Source organism: Sparus aurata, chromosome 20, assembly GCF_900880675.1.
Source record: "Sparus aurata chromosome 20, fSpaAur1.1, whole genome shotgun sequence".
NCBI classification, from domain to species: domain Eukaryota; kingdom Metazoa; phylum Chordata; class Actinopteri; order Spariformes; family Sparidae; genus Sparus; species Sparus aurata.
The window spans coordinates 27,409,866-27,426,065 of record NC_044206.1 but is presented as its reverse complement, the minus strand read 5'-3'; the positions used below and the strand labels follow the sequence as shown (position 1 = coordinate 27,426,065).

General features: G+C 43.8%; 1 protein-coding gene across 1 annotated transcript in view; it reads right to left on the bottom strand.

The window, feature by feature from the left end:
• Window positions 1–15,130, bottom strand: part of LOC115571555 (discs large homolog 1-like protein) — a 17,116-nt gene extending 1,986 nt beyond the window's left edge. The window contains exons 1-6 of the mRNA XM_030401002.1: window positions 14,904–15,130; window positions 7,885–7,958; window positions 7,614–7,709; window positions 7,339–7,408; window positions 6,972–7,046; window positions 601–686 (exon numbers count right to left, since the gene is read on the bottom strand). Coding sequence (XP_030256862.1) covers window positions 601–686; window positions 6,972–7,046; window positions 7,339–7,408; window positions 7,614–7,709; window positions 7,885–7,958; window positions 14,904–14,959 — 457 coding nt within the window. The 5' untranslated portion in view covers window positions 14,960–15,130. The remainder of the gene's footprint in view (window positions 1–600; window positions 687–6,971; window positions 7,047–7,338; window positions 7,409–7,613; window positions 7,710–7,884; window positions 7,959–14,903) is intronic.
• Between the last annotated feature and the right edge of the window lie 1,070 nt (window positions 15,131–16,200).

Below are 16,200 nucleotides of genomic sequence, written 5' to 3'. Positions count from 1 at the left end.
AAGCAAAATGAAAAGGTGTTGGAGTAAAACCTTGAGAATGAGGACATTTTGGAAAGTTATGACAATTTCAGAAAGTCAGGACATCTTTGGCAAAGAAAGCCTAGCATGTCTGGAATGTCAGAGATCTTTGTAAAGAGAGACATACTCTGTGTTCTTTGCAAACTGATACCATTTTTACAACGTCAAAAGAAATATGACTTGAGGACATTTTTAGAAAATCAGGACATTTTTCGCTGAATGAGGGAAATCTTTTTATGAGTCAGGACATTTTTTGTAAGTCACATCAGTTTTGAAGCAGCAGCTCAGGACAAATGAGGACATTTTGAGCCATCTTTACTTTGTTTATAGAGTTAAGACGGTCTGAAGGATGAAGCGCAGTCTCAGGTTGAGGTTAAGATTCGCTGAATGCATTCAAACTGTGTTAAACCAATTAGGCTCATCACAAATGCTGACATAAAAATTTTAGTCAACAGTTGAAAATAGAAGATCATGTGTGCAAGCATTTGTTTCACATGTGAAAAAGCAAATTTCAATCATTTGTCATGAAAACGTTAAATGTCAGGAACAGTCAGGATATTAAACTATTTGTGGGTGTCGTACCTGTGGTGAGCTGAGAGGGAGAGATCCGTCCTGATGTGGTGATATGATTGGAGCCATACTTTTCCATCAGGTCAGCAAACTCCCTCCTGAAGGACACACACACACACACACACACACACACACACACACACACACACACGTCATGTTTAAATGACATTTTCTGAAAGCTGAAAATTTCACTCTATATCCAAATTTGACTAAATGTAAAAATACTCGAATCATAAAAATGCATTTTAAAAAAATATATATTTTTTTCAATAAAGATACCTTTATTATTATTATTATTATTATTAGTATTATTATTATTATTATTATTATCATTATCATTATTATTACAAATGCATATGAAGGTCTTGATGTGAGCTGTAATGTTTGGAGGTGGAGGAGAGCTGAAGTTTTAAACTCTGACATTAAGTGAAAACCACATTTCTTTACTTTGGTTTATTAACAACAATTTCTCCACTTTCCCTCAAAGTAAGATGTTTGAAATATTGTATTCATTTGTCTCTTTGAGCTGGTCTGAAAACATATATGTTTAAAAACTCTGCTCCTCCTCTCGCTCAGGTCTCTTTTCTCTGATACTGAAATCTGTGGCAGGAGGAGAGATGTGTGTTCACTGTGGTGTGTTTGAGGGAGCAGGAGGATCTGTGAGTGTTTGTCTCCCTCACATGGACGCAGAGGAAACCTGAGGTCAGCGCTCGCTCACACATCACTGTCTGATGTTAATGCCTCTATAACAGGAGTCAGTCAGTCATAGAGGTCAGAGGTCACAGACACTCAACACGTCTGTCTGACTGTGACTCCACATGCTTTCCACTGATTTTGCTTTAATATCGTGATCTGATTTTGTGTGAGAAGAAACTTAACTGCAGGATTTGAAGTGTTTCATTTCAAGTTTCTGGTGACACAATTTTTGCTCAACAACAATTTTAACTATGACCATCGAAAAGAGTTTGACAAGCTGCAGAAGTAACATCGTTTAATGAAATATAAAGTTTGGATCATAACTACAGCATCTCTGTAGCAACAACATAGAACACTCACGCTCGTCCACCTGGAGAATTTTCACACCAAGCAGATTTTCATCCCAAAGACTGGCATGGACAGTAAATAAATAAATACAAATAGATCAAACTACGCATTTAAGAGTGGCCGTTTATAGTCACCTATCCAAGGCACACCTGTGCACTAATCATGCTGTTTAACCAGTTTCTTGATGTGTCACACCTGTCAGGTGGAGGGATGGAGACACTTTCAAACTAATTATTTTACGTGCATAAAAAAAGTCTTAAATCTTTGACTTCAACTTGTGAGAAATGGCAGGAAAAACACAAAAGTAAGAGGAATGAAAACAGAACAAATTGAAAGAAAGAAAGATAAATAAATGAATATAATCAATAAAGGACAATAAGAAGACTTCATCACATGAGACAATTAGAAAACAGATGAAAAGATTAAGAGCAGTAAGAAAACTAAACAGATTAAAATTAAATAAAAGCAGTAAAGGACGTTAAGAAATCACATGAGAGGAAAAAAAACAGAGAGCAAAATAGAAATAAAAAGTTAGAAAGGTGAAAACTTTTTCAAAAGTGGGTTTTAGGACGTGATTTAGAAAAGGTGACTGATTCTGAGAGCCTCAGGTGAGTCCAGGTAAAAAGCTTGGTCACCTTTTAGTTTTGAGCGTCGACTCTGGACTAAAGGGCCCGACCGGAGGATCTGAGGCCGCAAACAGGCTCATATGGGGTCAGTTTTTCAACTATGTCACTTGGGGCATGACCCAGACAAGCTTTAAAAGTAATCAGTAAAATCATCAAATCAATTCTAAAAATCAGACAGCGAGCCGGTGAAGAGCAGTTTGGACTGCAGTGACGTGATGTCGTCTTTTAACACCAGTACCAAGCCGAGCTGCTGCGTCCTCAGCGAGTTGCCCCTCGAGGACCCAGCGACCCGCCTGACTTTTCATGTCGGGACAACAGCTTAAAAATGACATAAACCCCCAGGCTCCATCCTGAACTCACAAAACTCCATCAATGAGCTTAAACTCCACGTGTGTTATTTTGTTTTTATCCATTGAAGCTGTGAGGACACCAGAACCAAATCCACCGCCCCCCTGAATGATCTCATCACGGTGTCCTCACCGTGACCCGCTGTCCTGCCCCGAGGCAGCTGCACAGAATAATCATAATTTGTTTAAAGTGTGAAACAACAATGGAGGTCGAGCTTTGAGGCGAGTTGCTGTCGGTCGGCACAAAGCTGCTTCCACACACACACACACACACACACACACACACACACTCTGGCTGCTGCTTCGGTTTCGTAATAATAAGGATGGAAATGAAAGGAGGGACGACCTTTCCTCAGCTGTCAGTCACAACAACACAGACGCTTCCATTAGCCGCTGTTAGCTGGGAACTCTTTCAAAAAACACCTTCTGTTCCTCAGCGAGTCACTCAGCTCACGTCCTCCGTGTTCCTTCAACAGTTCATGTCCAAAAAACATCAATGTTTAAAAACACACAGCGACCAACTTCTATCAATATACAGTTATCAATCAGTAAGAAGCGTGTGACGGATCACAGCAGTGTACCTCACACTGAAGGACAGGAGGCTGTCATGTATACATGAACCAATAAAAAAAACTTTTGTCATCTTCAAAGAAGAAGACGACAAAAGACAAATTCAGGTGATGTGATCTCATTAAGCCGTTCAATAATTCATTTAGAAGAAGAAACTTCATCACTAAAACTAGACGTTCTAGAAGAAGAATTAAACAAATGATGTATATTCATGATAATACGAGAACAATATTAGTGCTTATATCATATAGAATATTACTGTAGCTGCCAACAGCAAGGAGGAGGATTAAACTGAGTTGATAGTTTGAGGATGTGGAGGTCAGAGTCTCTGTGGAGGTCAGAGTCTCTGTGGAGAACAGAGTCTCTCTGGAGGTTAGAGTCTCTGTGGAGGTCAGAGTCTCTGTGGAGGACAGTGTCTCTCTGGAGGTTAGAGTCTCTGTGGAGGTCAGAGTCTCTGTGGAGGACAAGCAGTCACGTTGCAGGACAGCAGGTAGGGAACAAACACAGTGTTTGTTTGTTTAACTCAAACATCTTAACTCCTCCTGTTGAAAACTTTCACAGAAATGGAAAAATGAAAAAAACAGAAAAATGTATAGAACCTTATTCTATGTGTTCTTATTTAAGGATGTTTTGCAGCACATTCTATTCAAAATGTTAAATATTCAGACGGATCCTTTCTGATTTTCTTCATCACATTTCCACATCGTGATGTTGAGTAACAGCTTTAAACCTGCCACACGGCGCCGAGTTCAACAGCACTCTGCTTCCTTCAGCTATCTGTCACCAGCACCAGGCTTCGAAGCCAATCTTCATAGTGTCCAAACAGTGAAATTACATCATCACGTGAAGCACCGGGGCCAAAGACGCTCACATTGTCAAAGAAGTGGCTGTAAAATGATGGATACATTTCTTTGAATGTTCCGTTCCGTTTTCTTTCCGCTTATCCATGAGGGTCGCGGGATGTTGCCACTTTTTTTTTTTTTTCCCCCCTAAGGGGTTGCGGGGCTTACTGGGGCCAAATCCAGTCTTACTCTATGGGCGTAGGCCAGGGTACACTCTGGACGAGTCGCCAGCTCATCGCAGGACCCTTACTGATGGCAGTGGCTGCCTTTCACAAGGTGCCAACTGCACATCAGGAGCAACTTCGGGGTTCAGTATCTTGCTCAAGGATACTTCGACTTGTAGCTCAGTCCCGCCCTGGGGAGCTGGGATTCGAACCAGTGATCTTCTGATCACCAGTCAACCAGCTCTACCCACTGAGCTACAGCCGCCCCTATTTCTTTGAATGTACTCCTGAGAAATGACTCTCAGAATTTGATCTATTCAGTCATATTCAATATGGAGAGTCAAGAAGAGCCGCACGATTAAACTGTCATGAGAATCCCAGAAAACAACTGCAGCCTGCCGGCAAAAAGTGCAGTCAGGGCCTGCCGGCATTGTTTCTGCTGTTCCTCGTGTTGCTTCGACTCCTCGAACCAGCACGACTCTTCTCCAGAGCAGAAACCCGGCGGACGGACAGCCAGCGCGGTGTCCTTATTGTGTCACTGCTGGTTTGTGTTGACATGGCAGGCTGACGTGGAAAAGCACAGGGGACAGCAGAGTGCCAGGTCGCTTTACCTCCCGCTGGTGAACCGCAGGACGCCGCTGTCAGCCACACACATCCATCCCAGAGTTTACACCGAGGACGATCAAAGCACTCACATGCTCCATTTCCAAAGGCAGTCAGAGCTTCAGGTAAAGACACCTTCCGCTCCTCTGCACGTCAGCTGGTGTCAGGAACCGTTACATCAGGAATACAACACGATCTTGATGAATAACGTCTTTTTAAACACAGATTTCTCTTTTCCACACACTCGAGGATTCTTCTAGAAACCAGACGCACCAGGCTCTGTGGAGCTTAAAGCACCAAAGAAACACATTTACAAAACTCCACATCAATGTCTCTTTTTAGACATCCGGACACTCAAGGTGGCCCACGGACCTTTCTGAGCCACTTCATGCCACTTCTTTAAGGCATTCCTCCACACAGACCAATTTTCCAATACATATCAACATTGCTTTTGCTACTTCTGCCTCCATCTGAACAGGAAGGCCAAAAAAAAACCTAAAAAACAACAAAATAATAAAACCAGAATAAAAACTCCGGGGGCATCTCGATGATACCAGTCAGGTTTTTGTTTCAAGCGTTCAACCCTGCAGACGAGCTCCAACACCTTCATCCTCTGACTGTGTTAGCACTCATTTAAGATGGATCAAAATCAAATCCCATCAGCGCTCCTGTGGGAGAACAGAGCTTTACAAAGTCATTAAGTCTTGCTTCTTGGCGGCCATTATAGCAAGACCCCCTGGCACTTTATCCAGGCTAACAACACCTGCTCCTGTCTAAATGAGTGTTGACGGAGACTAATTTCTAGAAATGTGCAGGATGATTTGGTATGATTTGATGTAATACAGGTCTTAATGTTTGTTTCATGTTTCACAGACGAGAAAGACTCGAAACATTCTGACATTATAAGTATAAACTTATAATGTAATGAGCCCAGGAGCCTCGAGGAATGTGAAATTATTACGTTATGGTTACCGTGGACCTTGTGGAGTTTTAGTTGGAGAAACCGTCTCATGTCTTTGTCTTGCGTTTTCTTGCTCGTGCTTCCACATTATCCCTCCTCGCTGCCCGCGTACGTTTCATCACACCGTCTCTCCAGGTGAGTCTTACCATCAAACTCTCTGTTGCCGACCTCACAAACTTCTTTCTTTTAATATCTAAATGTCTTCAGAACTTCAGACTTGATGGTGGGCTGTGAACAACGTCAGCGTTGACGGACATGATGTTTTTTGGCCTGGGATCCAATAGCAACAGAGGCTTAAACGAGATTTAGCGACACTTTGCAGAATTAACAGCTGAGCTTCAGTCAGATTATTAACTTTAAAATAGGGCCATCATCCCATTTAAAGTACAGTTACACCGGTGAGGGCTAGCACATCGATGTATTCACATTTATAATGTTAAAAACAATTCCTGGTTCATATCTCTAAATAACTCCTATCATAATGAGTCCTAATAAATTTACGTTCAATGGTAACAATGAATCTGCATGTATGAAATCACCATCTGATACAAACGCATACAAATGTTGTGACTTTCAGAATAAAGTTTCATACAAAAACTTTTCCATTTAATGCTTAAACTTCTACTGGACATGCACAAAATGTCTTTTGTGCTGACCCTAAAATCAATACTGAAGTCATGTCAGTGTGTCCAGCTCTCACTTCTTCTGTATCTTCTGACTGAACCTCTTTAGTTTCTCTCGTCCTGTTTGTGCTTTCAAACATCTGCCGTGTGTTACTGCTTCATGTGTTCACTTTCAGCCGGCTCAGGAGTCGTGTTTAGTTACTGCTGCTGAACACACAACGTTTCCTGTAACGCTGCTTCATAATAAAAGCTTTTACATGACTAAATAACGGAGGGCTTTAGAGGAAATGCCATCAGATCCAAACCACATCTGGAGCTGGTTTGAAGTGCGATTCAAATCCAACGCTACGGTCGCTTGTAAAGAATTACAAAGTGTCTTTTTTGTCAATGCAATACACAACGCCGACCTCCACTCCAGACAACAGAGCGACTACGACACAGAGAAACAGCCTGTGGATAATCTGTCTGCTTCATGACTTAACAGTTCTGCAGTGTGAACTTCTCCCTGATCACCAAGTGAGTCCTCAGATTACAGAACACAACATAGAGAACAGTCCAGCGAACCCAAAATGCAACCGCAGCGAGGTTGAACTCTTTTCTCACCTGGATTCATCGTCTCTGGCGATCAGCAGGGCCATGTGATTGGACAGCGAGGCCGTCCTCAAGATCTCCACCGCCCTGTCAGGAAACAGGACAGAAAGCTCAACACACGGATCAAATACTATATTTACTATTCACCACTTTAAACGCACAGTATGTGTGTTCTGCCACTAGAGGTCTCTCAATCACTGACCCAGCCGGCCATCCACAGAGGCTGCTAGCATGGCTAACGACCAAAATACTTTCTACCTTAAAATACCTCTGCAAACACACACACACACAGACACACACATGCACGCACACATACACACACACACACACACACACACACACACACATGCTGGTAAACTGCAGACACATCACAACTCACCTCTCATTAGTCACTCCTATCAGACTGATGTTATTGACATCCAAAATGAGGTCACCTGACTTAAGCCGACCTGGAACAGAGAGTGACAGTCAGACAGACAGTCAGACAGACAGACAGACAGACAGTCAGTCAGACAGTCAGTCAGACAGACAGTCAGACAGACAGTCAGTCAGACAGACAGACAGACAGACAGACAGTCAGACAGTCAGACAGACAGTCAGACAATAACTGTCTCTTTCTACAGTACAAGCCAATGTACCAAAACACCTGCCTACCATCCTGAGCTGCCAGCCCACCACCGACCACCCGCTTGATGTAGATGCCAAACTCTTCTCCTGTGAACTCTCGGTAACCTCCGATGATCTTCACACCTGTGCACACACACACACACACACACAGACACACACACACACACAGACACACACACAGGTTAGTGATCTGTCGATACTTTTGTGACATTCTGTCTTTAGGTCATGAGCAGCAGCTGTGTAAAGAGCCCACATAAACAGATTCAGAGGTCAGACAGGTCAGGAGGAAGATGCTCACCGAGTCCCTTCTTGCAGTCGCTGAACTCCAGCCTCTGTACGGCTCGGTTGATGCCGTGCGGGCCCATGATCATCCTGGCAACAAGCAAAAACACAACAGATTCAAAAACATAACATCCAAAGCCTGTCCCGCTCTCTCTCGCTCTCTCTCTCTTTCTCTCTCCTCGGTGCTCTGCTGCACAAAATAATCAAATCATCACAGGATTTTGTCATTTTCTCCCACTCCCTTCCTCCCTCCTCCACCCAGTCACATCCTAACCAATAAAATCTGTCGCCTGAACCGTGCGGTCGACCTGGATGTAAGGAAGCCCCAACAGACACGAGCGGTGATCAGAAACAATCAAAGGAACATCACAAAGCAGTGATTATGTCCTTGACAGTTCCCGAGTGTGTGCGTGAAGAGAGATTTGTGGGTGAGAAGGTTCAGATTAGAGCTGAAGAGATTCCTCAGACGTGGTTAGCATGATCCTGCTGTCTGTTGGTTCTGCCCCGAGGCTCAGCTCACTGTCAGAACAGAGCCCGACTGAGCACAGTGTTTTAGATGCTTCTGTATGTGGGTGTGTGTGTGTGTGTGTGTGTGTCAAAGTGTTTCTGTAGAGACAGCATCTATTGTCATGGACGGACTGACATGGGCTGGAACGAGAGCTTTTCGGGGCCCTGAGGAGAATTTGATTCCCGTCCGTCCTCCAGCGTTACGTTACAGTCCTCGCAGAGTATCAGTTGTGTTATGAAGTAATCCTCGTGGTCCAAATCTCATATTTCACCACGGATTTCATCCTCGCTCCTGGGAGTCCGCCGCCTCACTGAGGAATCCTCGTCACTGATAGGACTGTCATTTCCAAACCGCATCCAATCAGATCACATCCTCCTCCTCCCGTACATCGTCAGCCTCGTCCTCCAATCCAGAGGCTGCCCGCTCCAGGCACGGAAAGTGATGAGTCACCGCGAACAGACAATATAATATAAATTACTAATGTGTAGAGACAAATGGTTTGTGGTTTTGGGACTGGACAGGGTTTAATTTGTGCCCCCCTGCCCATCAGAACTGATTTACAAGGGGCAGGGGATAAAATCTCCCCCTACGAAATGTGACAACACTCAAAGTCCCTCACACGTCATCAGTAGTTGTCGTCTCTCTTGCCTAACGGTGGCAGCCCTGGTGACATCTCTTTCCGATGGAGATAGAAAAGTATGGATCCTTGCAATTTATTTACAGCTTCTCGCCATTGATCAAATCATTGAATAACAGAACACTTCATTACTTGGACACGGTGCTTTATAGATCAACATTAGCAACCCTAACCCTAATCCCTGCAGTCTGCACTGATAATAGAGGAGCGCTACCAGGAGCAGCAACTTCACTGCTGGACTTAACATTTCAGGATGCTTGTAGCACTTGACTTGACTCTTGTCTCTGCTGAAACAGCTCTGATCAACAGGACACCTTATCAAACTTATTTTGGTCACTCTGATTTAACCACAGATATGCCATGGCAACGCGGCGCATGACGATGCAGCCGCTGGTAGCTCTTCGTGATTATTCAGTTTTTATGACTAATTTTTTGGCTCTGTTGCTGAAACACATACTGTCTATGGCCGAAAGACTCTCATCATCGTTGGAGAAGAAAGCAGGAGTGTGGTTTGGACCGGCCCAGGTAGGAAGAGAGTTGGAACAAGAGCCATGCTGGTTTGAAGCTGCTCGGGCTAATGTCTGCTCACAGGACATGGAAATGGAGAAAGTGAACCTGTTTACAGAGACCTGTTTCAACTGCAACATCTCAGATGAAGCTGCTGCACCTGACGGATGGACTGTGAGTGCAGGACTACAGTGGGACGAGGGGAAGTGGACTCCACTCCCCGTTCAGCATCCGTCTCTGTGGCAGCAAAACAATACACCAAAATATGTTTCTATTACTTCTGATAGACTCAAAGTTTATATCCGGTGGTTTAAAGCTGCTCGGGCTAATGTCTGCTCACAGGACAAGGAAATGGAGAAAGCAGACCCGTTACATTTACTGCCACATCTCAGATCAAGCTCTGTCTCTGTTGCAGCAAAACAATACACCAAAATATGTTTCTATTACTTCTGATAGACTCAAAGTTTATATCTGGTGTACACTCCTCACTCGACCCGAGACAGAGAGAGATCCAACTCACAATCCGACTGAACTCTTACACTTTAAACTCACAACAACAATCTGCAGCTGATGATGACACAGACTGATTCTGGGCTCTGGGTGCAGGCAGCACGCAGAGAGCTTTAACATTGTTTACTTGCATATTCTACCAAAATTGTAATTTGTGATACAAAGCTTGTTGAAAATCAGCAAAGTTCCTCCTTAAGTAAATAAAGTACAACATGTGCTACCTTCATGACTTCATGGGAAACAATTATCGGGTTTGGACTCGACAGCACGGCTCAGAGAACGAGCAGGGAAAGCTTAAAAGTTCAATTTAACTTGTCGTTTCCTACTTACGTCTCATAAGAGAAAGTTATCCAGTCAGGGATCAGGCAGAGAGGCAGCAGGCAGGGATTCAAACAGTCAGACGCAGATTAAAGCTGGAACGCTAAGTAGCAAGACGACCTGACAGAGAGGAGTTGGGCCGGTATGTACAGGAACAGGAACAGCCGGGCCGAGCTTTACGTTATGTTGACTTAAATAATCTTTTGTTATAACCCAGTTAACTCTTAACGCTGCAGTTTTCAGGTCTGCTGTTTGCTCTGCTACACATGGAGGTCTTGTCCACACTTATACTTTGACTTTTATCTTTTTAAAAAGGGATATTTCAGCACAAAAGCTTCTGTCTGAGTGCTGCGAGCTGTCAGGTCACATATACTGTGTGTTACATAAGGGATAATGTACAGCGAAGTGGATGAACACAGACTCCAAGGTGAAGGTGAGGTCCCTCTGATCTCTCTGGAGAGGCTTAATTTGAAATAATACTATCCGTTATCACACAGCGGACGACCAAGTACAGTAAGTGTCACATCCACCGTGTTGGTGTGTACAGTGCAATAAAACACACAAGACTGGTGAACGGTACCAGATTTACTCAACACGCCCATCCGTCCTCGTGTTTTAATCTGTGTTTTGTCTTTACTGGAATATTCCTTTGTGAGATTCAAGGACAACACTGAACATGTGAGTGTGGGCTGAGCGTGTATGTATAATGTAAGCATGTGTTAAGGCGGTTTTCATTAAATTGTTGTTAAAAAAAAAAGTATTCATCAAGAGTCAGTATCAAACTCAAGCTGTCTGCACCGGTATCAACCCGGCCCTCAGTGCACCGCAAAACAAATGCTGGTTTCTGCATGAATAACCTGAACGCAGCGGCTCTGCGGGGCCACATACAGCCGACAACATGCACCAGAGCCAGGCGGTCAACTGCTGTGACACGGGGGAGCAATTAAACTGATCACTTAATACCTGATAATCTGCATTACCTGCCACAAGTGATTAACATCACTCACAGGCCGGCTGCCAGGGGGCACAGTAACACCTCCGCAGAGACACCAGGTCACCACCAACCTACACCTGACCTGAATCCTCCAGCGTCAACACAGTTTACTTCATAGGTTTTATAGATTTCAGTCAGAAATCAAACTGACCGGATGATGAAAGATAATAATACTGAAACACATGTAAAAATCCAACAATAAGATGTTACACTCATATATTTGTAGAGAAATGTTTTACTTTAGACTTTTTCATATTATTTAGATGGAAAGACCTTAATGTAAAAATGTTAAATGTCTCAATAAAAGATTAACGTTCACATCTTTCACTTCCCATTGAAGGGAATTAAGCAAATTAAATCATTTTTTGGATAACTGATTCATGGCAGAAGATATTTGACCTTCTGTTTGTAGTATGTTTGCATGCTTCAGTCAAATTGGCTGTTCATTATTATTTGCTTTTCACTTTAAATGCTGCAAAATGACCTGCCAATCAGGATTGATGAGCTAATCTGAATTTGAATATAAAGAAGTTTAAACCGGCAATACGTTTTTCGGAGCGACGTGATCGTTCGTGTGGAGTGACGAGTGTAAGTCTGTTCACCCTTTAAGCTCCATTTTTGGTCTCCACCATCTCCTGAGGGAATCACATCTGTGTCTTTAGCTGCTAAATGTTCGACATGTTGGCTGAAACTGAAGAGAGCTCTCAGACAAAACAAACTACTTGAGAAGCAGGATAATCGTCTGGAGGAGGTAAAAGAAGAACAGTCCAGAGAGCCGAGGGAAACTAAAGTGTTCGGTGATATTTCTTTCTGTTTCTCACCGATTGGACAAACGTTCCTCATCTGTTGTTTCCAATGCACTTTGCTGATTATCACGCAGTGTTTGGATGTGTTGAATGTTCATTACTCAGGTCAGTTCGGATGCTTAAACCACACCTGACATCGCTGAGCTCGTCAGCCTATTGGTGTGCAGGATGTCTAAATATGGGCATGGTTTGCTCATTTTGAAAACAGTTTGACCTGATGAAGATCCAGCTGTGATCCAATCATCTTCCTGCTGTGTTTGTGGAGACAGAACTAGATGTTTTAAGCTTTCCTAACCATGACCAAGAGAACGAGAACTGTAAAGTTTACATTGCTGACATTTGTTCTGGTGATTGTGTTGATTATACTGTCAGACATTCTTGCAGAGAAACTCGACAGCTGACTGTTTCATTGAGCTGATATCATGTCATCTGAAGAAAGCTTGAGTTTATTCTTGACCTTGGGAGGAGTAGATAAATATGATCTTCACTTCATGTCTACTTTGAAACTTTTCTGGAGCTTTTAACCTCGTCTGTCTTCATCCTAAACCTGAATAATGAAATCTGCATTAAAAGGTTTTGTTTCCTCGGACTCAAACACACAAACCTTCCATTGAACGATCCCATGTTTGTAATGTTGTGTTTGAAGAAGAGACAGCGACGACCGGCCTCTCTGAAGAGCAGTGTTCGGTGTTTTCATTTTTTAATCTCCTCCTGTCTGTTGGCTTTCCCTCCCCGTCTGCTCCAGATTCAAATTAAAACCAGAAGCCCAAAAACAAGGGAGGAAAACAAACCGAGGAGACTCCCCGCGGTGTGGCGCGGCAGATGTTTCGCTGATGCAGACGGATCCATATGCTGACAGATTATCGGCGGTCATGTCGTGAGGCGAACAGACGCTGCTGCAGCTTCAGTTCAGACGGGATCACCCGGTGATCGGATGAGAAAAGATCAATCGTCAGTGAGCTGATTCTGGAGTCATCTCACAGCTAAAGCCGGTTTACTTTCATGTCTCCTGTGCAAATCCCGCCACCCTCACTCCATATGAAGTTATAATAAAGATAAAAACAGGATCAGCATGTTACAGAATGATCATATATACTGCGTCATGGCTGATATACACTGTCAGAAGGTGGTTCTTTCCTTGTGTATTTAGGTAAGAGGTAACATTTAAAAGCAGGACTTGTCGGTGTGAAAGAGTATTTTTACACTGTGGTGTCACCGATGAAGTAAAAGATGTCAAGCCTTCCTCTACCTTCAGCTCACCTGATGTGAAACTCTGTTCTCTGATCCGTCAGTTGAAGGATCACATGCTCCTCGACAGTGAGGCTGAACGTTCAGGCTGCACCGTCTCCGTCACGGTGCTGTGATATTATTTGTACGTATGTTTTCGTGGGTTTTTTCGGTGTATTTTGTATCCTGTTTTCTTTACCAGTGTGCTTTCCCTCCACACCTGCAGCTCGCCCCCTCGTTTATTTAGTTTGTATTTAAGTCCGGTCTTTTGCTCAGTCGTCATCGAGTCGTCTGCTTTGTTTTAATGATCCTGCCGTACAGTTTCCCCGATGTTTCCTCGTGTTGCCGTCCCCGAGAAATAAACTCGCTCCATTGCACCCCTGCCTGCCTTCTCGTGCATTAGGGTCCACCTCCAACGTGACAATATTGTTATAAACGTGTTGACGCGTTTCCACAACAGTACGAACACAAACATGACTCATCAGCCTCCGACGAGGAGCTGGGAGCTGGGAGCTGGGAGGCAGTTCCATGAAGTGGTTCTGGCTACAAGAGGTCAGACCTCCAACAGAGCCGGCACAATAACGGGGAACACGACAGACTTGTTGCACTATGAAGTTGGAGCAGACTGTGGCGACTCGTCAGGAGGAGATCACACCTGCTGGTGAGGTAAACAAGTAAAGACTCACCTGAGCAGATTGCGTTCTGCACGACAAACAGAGCAAACGGTGGGAATTACTGATGCGGTTACATATTATTTGACAGAGATACGATGCTGCTGCTGCCGCTGTTTGGTCACAGATGAACACACTAAGAATCAGTCCCTTAGTGGAAAAGGATGGAAACTATCAATGCTTTAATTCAGTTCCTCTAATAGATCATAAATACCGCTATTGCAATTTTCTCTGAAATATTATGATAAAACTTAAAGGCTGGATATCTCCGTCTCCTACTGGAAGTACTTCTCATTATCACTGACTATACATGATTTTTAAACCGATCTTCGAGCTGTTGAATTGATGAACGACTGACTAGTAATTATAAATGAAGACTGACTCATGATTGTTGCAGCTCGGAAAAATTATTCCAAACTCTCGATAACGTCTCGAGTTCATGGTGTTGAGCCGAGACGTCGTTACCTAGATGTTAAAAAACTTGGAGATACAAGATTTTTACCTGACGACATCCACATTTATCTCACGACACGAATCTTTAAAAAGAAGAAGAAGAGTAACTGCAAACAGCTACCTGAACTGGGCTGAATGAACTGTTGTTATTAAAAATGTTGGTATGGTCCTTTAGAACAGCTCTGACATGCAGGTGGATTTAAAGTCGGAGGCGTCTGTCTGTTTCACCTCTGAAGTCTGTGACCTACATGAACCACTGCAGCCGGAGATCGAGGACGAGGCAGAAAAACAGAGGCTGTAAACCACCTCAAGAGCCCAGTTTTAGAAAAGGAGACAAGAAAGGAAGGAAGGAGGGAAGCAAGGAGGTAAGGAAGGAAGGAATGGTGCAGGAGGAATTCTCTTACCAGTAGAGTAGAGATAGCCCATCGAATCGCTCGGCGTCCTGAGGGAGTAATGGCATCGCACGGCGGCCCGAGACAAAAAAAAGAACCAACCAATCACAAACACACTCTCAATGCAAAGTGTTACGGCGCCATGAGACAGCGGCGGGAGGTTCGGAGGAGGAGACGGGATGAGATGAGACGACGGCAGCGGTTCAAACGAGGTCGGTGTGTGACCGGAGAAGAGGAGAGGGATGGAAATCCGCCTAGACAGGGAGAGACACACGCTTACCTTTACTCACTAATCCATGCTGATACCCGTCCGTCACACACACACACACACACACACACACACACACACACACACACACACAACAGAAGCACGTGTAAAGACACACAACATAAGTACATGTGCACACAAGCCTTACAGCAGATGAAACTTTAAACTAGAGAGGCAACATTTGCCGGAGACGTGTCCTTTCTTCAGCGGAGAGATTAGAGTATTAAAGTTGAAAAACACTGGAAGGAGCTTAGACGTCTTCAGATGTCGCCTCTGTGGAGCCGCAGAAACACATTCAGAGAGATGAATTACCTGTAAACATTTCCCAGAGGGAAGAATCTGCAGCCAACGCTTTCTGAAAGTAACCGAGCGAGCAGGCGGCTGAATTAAGCTCATGTAGATTGAAATTCACATTTCATCCGACTAAGAACACAATAGATTATGAATCATGGATGCAAAATGTTTGTGAGATTAAAAGACAGATGGGAAGAAGGAAGGAAGGAAGGAAGGAAGGAAGGGAAAGAGGACAGAGAAAGGAGGCAATGAGGATCCGTATCAGGATTGATCCAGGAGCATTTTACTGACTCAGATGAAAGACGAGCTCTGATCTGTTGCTGTCCGGGTCTTTGGATGTGGGACGACCTGCAGAACATGAAGGTCAGCTCGTAGTGTCGCGCTGCAAGACGTATGTCAGCTATCTAAAAGATTAAATGCATGCTATATTTTTACCATTTGTTGTTCTTTACACTGTTGTCGGACAGGATAGTCGCAGCTCTGTGCTCCAGCTGTTTGCGTCGGACTTCCAGCGGTTTCTACAGGAGACGGCAGTAAAGATGCCCGACTACAGCAGCACAACACTTTGCTCCTGTGCAGGTTCTACACCGACCAGAACCATCTCTTTAAAATAGACAACTGAAACGATGGTGGAAATATAAGAGAGAAGGAAACATGTCAACATAAGTGTGAAGCGCTGTTACAACATGTAACTGAAAAGTGAACTAAAGGAAAGTGTTTGAAACACATCTGTGGTTTGTAGAACCG